Source organism: Bactrocera latifrons, unplaced genomic scaffold, assembly GCF_001853355.1.
Source record: "Bactrocera latifrons isolate USDA-ARS-PBARC rearing strain unplaced genomic scaffold, ASM185335v1 scaffold_23, whole genome shotgun sequence".
In the NCBI taxonomy this organism is placed as follows: Eukaryota; Metazoa; Arthropoda; class Insecta; order Diptera; family Tephritidae; genus Bactrocera; species Bactrocera latifrons.
In genome coordinates this window covers 640328-646327 of record NW_017535852.1, presented here as the reverse complement: position 1 = coordinate 646327, position 6000 = coordinate 640328, and the positions used below count along the sequence as shown (strand labels likewise).

At 38.8% G+C, this 6000-nt stretch overlaps 1 protein-coding gene across 1 annotated transcript in view; it reads right to left on the bottom strand.

Moving 5' to 3' along the window:
• Window positions 1-6000, bottom strand: part of LOC108968820 (cytochrome b reductase 1) — a 71551-nt gene that overhangs the window by 43456 nt on the left and 22095 nt on the right. The window contains exon 2 of the mRNA XM_018933103.1: window positions 5517-5704. Within this exon, the coding sequence (XP_018788648.1) occupies window positions 5517-5641 (125 nt within the window). The 5' untranslated portion in view covers window positions 5642-5704. The remainder of the gene's footprint in view (window positions 1-5516; window positions 5705-6000) is intronic.

Genomic DNA, 6000 nt, shown 5'->3' with positions numbered 1-6000 from the left:
GAACTTAGCCCTTCTTTACTTGTTTATATATTATGTATGTGCCTAAGTATATACATATGCAAATGAGTTATGTGTGTGTAAAAATATAATAACGATAAACTAGTATATCTAATTAACAAAGTTTGATTTCGTTTTCATGAATCGGAATGAAACCTAAGTCAGGAAATATTGACTACTCACTTTTAAATTGAAATTCCGCGTGGAAATCGTCGACATATTTTTTCTCTAAGTTTTACATCAAAATAATAATTATTGTTTATTATACGTTTTTCTTTCTAAAATTATTCAATATTATATGGAGGGCGCACTTTTCCAGCCTGTTGAATGTCAGTAGCCTGTTGAATGTCAGGATATGATGAACCTGATTCCCCAATCGATGACAGACCTTCCATTGCTCGACCATGAAAAAGTTCGAATAGCAATTACCCACCTGAAGAAGAAGAAAGTGGGAGGGCCGATGGATGACCGGCCGAGCTATTCAAATGCAACGGCGAAGAACTGACAAGGTGCATGCATCAGCTTCTTTGGAATATAAGTACGCTCTGTCCAATCCAACAAAAAGGGAGACTAACAATTTGCGTCATTTCTCCTTAATATCGCACATAAAGTCTTATCGAGCGTAGTCTACTATGAAAGACTGAAACCCACCGTCAATAAACTGATAAGAGTGTGGCTTTAGAAAAGGAAAATTTACTATTGATCAGATTTTGACCATTCGCCAAATCTTGAAAAAGTCTCGTGAAAGGAAAACCGACATAAGCCACCTCTTCGTCGATTTCAAAGCCGCCTTTGATAGCACAAAAAAGTACGGCTTCTGTGCCGCTATACCTAAACTTGGTATCCCCACAAAGCTAATACAGCTGCGTAAGATTATGTTGACCAACACCAAAAGATCCGTTAGGATCCGGAAGGACCTCTCAGAGCCGTTTGATACCAAACGGGTTTTCGAACTAGGAAACTTCCTATCGTGTGACTATTGCTTGAGCAAATATGAACTGCAAAGCTAAACAGAGAAGGTACAATCTTCCATAGGAGTGTACAGCTGCTGGCATAGCCGATGATATTGATATTATTGGCCGCACCGTTAGTTCTGCTTTCTCTATCTTGACCTTGATAAACGTGGTCTTCAGAAACAATGATGTACAAATATTTTGATCTTCGAAGACAAAAGGATGAAATAAAATAGAAATTTAATAATATGGATTTCAGTCAATTTACTATATGTTCTATTAAACCATAGCGACTCTGTATGCATCTATGTTATATCTCTAATTTAAAATACCAATATCACTATATAAAATACAGTCTGACTCAGAGAAGTTAGGTAAAAAGCTTTGACTAAACTTGCAGTCATATAACAAATATAGCACAAAATTTATAATAGTAAGAAGTAATTAAAGTAAAGATATGTAAAGAAAAAATGTGTATATAACGGGTGATGCAAGTAGAGGTACTTTTCAATTCGAATATGATCCAATAATGAATTCTGCGTCTCAAGAGGGGTGAAAGTGTCGATCGAATAGCCCACGTCCAGCACGCGGTGAAGAAAATATAGCAGCAATACCTAAGAGTGTACACRAAGACCATGGAGAATCGATTCCTCATGACACGACTTGGCGCATTTTACGTAGAGAACTTAAAAAAATAGCTTGTGCATTAACTGAAGCGCCTCGACCTTCCCAAGCGAAATACGCTTCGTTCAGTGGGCTTTTGGAAAACTCCAAGAAGAGCCTACGTTTTCCAACCGAATAAACAAGCAAAATTGTAGCGTTTGAGAGGAAGAGCAAGAGACCTATATATCAGCGAAGAGATCCATTTCTGGCTCAATGGGTAAATAAAAAATTTAAAATTCCAGCGTAAAACCGACAAATTCGCAGCATCTTGAAGAGGAAATGACGTTTGCAAAATTTCAAAACGATATCTTAAAAAGTAGGGTATGGCTAAGTTCGGGTGTCACCGAACATTTTATACTGTCGCATCAAATACCGTATTTGTGTAAGGTTTTATTCCGCTATCATCATTGGTTCCTAATGTATATATTATACAGAGAAGGCATCAGATGGAATTCAAAATAGCGTTATATTGGAAGAAGGCGTGGTTGTGAACTGATTTCACCCATATTTCGTATATGTCATCAGGGTGTTAAGAAACTATTATGTACCGAATTTCATTGAAATCGGTCGAGTACTTCCTGACATATGGTTTTTGGTCCATAAGTGGGCGACGCCACGCCCATTTTCAATTTAAAAAAAAAAACCTGGATGCAGCTTCCTTCTGACATTTCTTCCGTAAAATTTAGTGTTTCTGACGTTTTTTGTTAGTCGGTTAACGCACTTTTAGTGATTTTCAACATAACCTTTGTATGAGAGGTGGGCGTGGTTATTATCCGATTTCTTTCATTTTTGAACTGTATTTGGAAATGCCTCAATGAAACTACTCTATAGAGTTTGGTTGACATAGCTATAGGAGTTTCCGAGATATGTACAAAAAACTTAGTAGGGGACGGGGCCACGCCCAAATTTCCAAAACGTCCAAATATGCCTCTCCCTAATGCGATCCTTTGTGCCAAATTTCATTTTAATATCTTTATTTATGGCTTAGTTATGACACTTTATAGGTTTTCGGTTTCCGCCATTTKGTGGGCGTGGCAGTGGGCCGATTTTGCCCATCTTCGAACTTAACCTTCTTATGGGGCCAGGAAATACGTGTAACAAGTTTCATCATGATATCCCAATTTTTACTCAAGTTACAGCTTGCACGGACGGACGCACAGACGGACAGACAGACATCCGGATTTCAACTCTGCTCGCCAACCTGATCACTTTGGTATATATAACCCTATATCTGACTCTTTTAGTTTTAGGACCTATAAACAACCGTTATGTGAACAAAACTATAATACTCTCATTAGCAACTTTGTTGCGAGAGTATAAAAATTAAAATTCCAGTGTTACGGACAAAGAGCAACCTGAAGAGACTAAAGTGCTGCCATTTCATCCAGAAAAAATAAACAAATGTTTGGTGTGGTTTGTGAGCCGGTGGGGTTATCGATCTATGTATATATTAGAAGAAGTCATTGGAAATTGGACTCAACCGATGTTCCATCTGAGACATAACCGAGCCAATGTTTGAAAGAGATAATATTTAAAAACTGTAAGTAAGAATTGCGTATATACGTAGAGCTGTCAACGGTACTTCTGGCAGAGAAGTCATTATCGGATATGCGGAGAGCGGTATCATTTTTAAGTCGCCTATCAATAGCTGATACGCTTACTAAATGAACTTTTTGTCGAGCTGTGTTCACTATTAGAAAGAACTGCTTCGATCACTTAGACTCTAGACTCTTTGTTGCGGTTTGAACCCAAGACCCACCGAGTGTTAGTCACGCAGTCGGCACACTCAGCTACTACCGCCGATTAAATAAATGTAGGTGGTTATATCACAGCATCTATTTATGTAGATTAAAACAAATTATCTGATATTGTTACGGCGATAGCGAGCAGTTTTGTTTATCAAGCAAATATCTGCTTAGTTATCCAACGGACAGACAGAAAAAAAAATGTAAATAAAATTGTGTTAATATAACTACGAGTCATCGAATAAATGAGCAATGTGCACTGATTGCCAGATCGTCGCTGGCTCACGATTAACAATCTCGCGTTGCTGCTAGTAACACTTTACGAGTCCACATTGTCTCCAGCTACGTGTACGAGATGTGCTTAATTCAATTTGAGAGCACTTAAAGCAAGTGGCCAAGGTATGGTAAATATACAGATTATACAGAGACGGGATGCCTACGATATAACTGTAATATGTACGTAAATATATGTGCCGAAAATATGTAGGTGTGGCGGCATAACACTTGATTGGCCGTGCGAAATTCCACACGACGCAGGAACTATCTTAATTTAACTCAGGAAATGAGTGGTTACCGAATTGCCAAGTGAAATTCTCAAGTATCCAAGCAGTGGCGAATGCTAGGCCGGTGTACAAACATATTTATATACAAAAAAATACATATACTATATTTGTATGGCTACTTAAGGGAAGGCATAAGCCCGCATATTCTTTATTTATTATATATTGTAGTTATCGTATGTATGTATGTATGTATGTATGTCTTTTGAAAGGGGGAATTGTTGAAAAAAGTGTTTTAGGTTAGACACATTTAATGGCTACATTTTCAAATGGACCTTGACAATTTTCGCTTGGGCAAATTGTATACAGTTATGAGCAAAAATCTAGCAATAAATGATAGTTAAGGAATAGATCAATTAAGATATAAATTTAAAATATCAATGTGACGAGCTGAGTTGATGTCATGTCGATCTGACGGTCCGTCTCTCCGCCAATATAGACACGAGCTAGACCCTCAGTTTTTGATAGATCTGAAGCTTTACACCCATCCTTATCTTGGCAAGAAGCTGGTCCTCTGTCGGAATAACCAATTTCCTTTCACTATAACATATAGCTGCCATATAAATTGAACATTCGCAGAAAAAGGCTTGCTCCTTCTCTACCCATATACCCAGCGACTTCTGGGTGGGAAGAAACCGTTGGAGGCGAGGGGCAGTGAGCTTCATCACGGTTGAGTCAAAGCTTGGGGAGAAGGTAGGTAGAGAGATCTACTGTCTGGAGCTCTTTATCAACTCGAATTTCAGACTTCCTGACTATTGCAGTGCCTTCCAAGTCAAGATTGCAGCCATTGAAGTAACAGTAGACTTTCTGCTCCGGATTGTAGTCTCCTTTAGGGAACTAACAATCCACTCGAATAGCAGAGCGGCCTTAATAGCCTTGAGCTCATTAACAGCGCATTCAGGGCTATCAATAGCCTCGGGTGTCTTTGTGATAAGACTTTTATGGGTGTCTTGCTGATGAACTAGCAAGAAAAGCACCCTTGAACCGCTATCGTTAGAATGGAAGCGGATCGGTGTTATACTACTAAATAGCTGGGCTGCGCGGTAGCTTACACAGCGATCTGCCATCATTGGTTCATGCGCTGTAGCAAAAGCCTTTTGGCCCAAGATCGATCGAAAGAGATCTAGTGATCTCTTCTCCCTAGTGGTAGGGCTTTTAAGGGGCCATTGCCCTATTGGCTTCCACGAAATGTGGCTGGGAATCCTACCAAACATCATCTGCAGAAGCTGTATGGAAGAAGATGAGGTGAAAACAACTCAACACCTCCTTCTTGATTGTCCCGTGTTTGGGAGGTCAAGACTCAAACACTTGGGAGAGCATCATTTCAGACATCCCTCTTCTTCTTTTTTGGCATTACAAAGGACTACATGTAGCAGTTCATGTGCGATCTTTGATCAGCCATCTAACGTAACCATAAATAATAAATTTAAGAAATCGTTAAGTTAACTTTCTGAAGAGTGTATCGATTTTTATTAATATCCCATCCCATCTCAAAGTTGTCTCGTCTCTACTACATACTCGTATGCTTTTCTTTTACCCACTACTATCTGCGTCTTATTTTATTAGCTTCAACTAGATAATTGATTATTTCCACTTACTTCTCTTCATCCGGTGGTGGTGGCATATCGTTCGTTGTTGGTGTCCCTGGTGGCGATTTTTCGACCTCCATCATAGCCAGCGGTGCTTCTGGCGGTGGCAATGGACTCACAGAATTCGTATCCATACTACAGCAAGGAATTTTGATGGCTTATGCGATGTTCCGTTGAGTTCTAAAAATTGTTGTTCACTGAAAGAAAGGAGGTGAATATGTTTCATTATTTGATTTTGCCGAATGCAAATGGTTCTGGAAGTAAATGCGGCTAATTTGAAGTATTAAGAGTATGTGTAAGGCTTAAATCGCTTTTAAAGGCTTTGAGTTAGTTTTATGCTAAGATTATTACGAGGTCATAGTTAGACACAACGGGGTTGGAAGTCTTGTCAAACATTTGTTAGGTTAGAGTTTACGAAATTTCTTGAAAGTTAACTATATCTTGAGGATATAGATTTAGTTTTCGAAGAATTCTAAAACAATTTCGGCTAAAA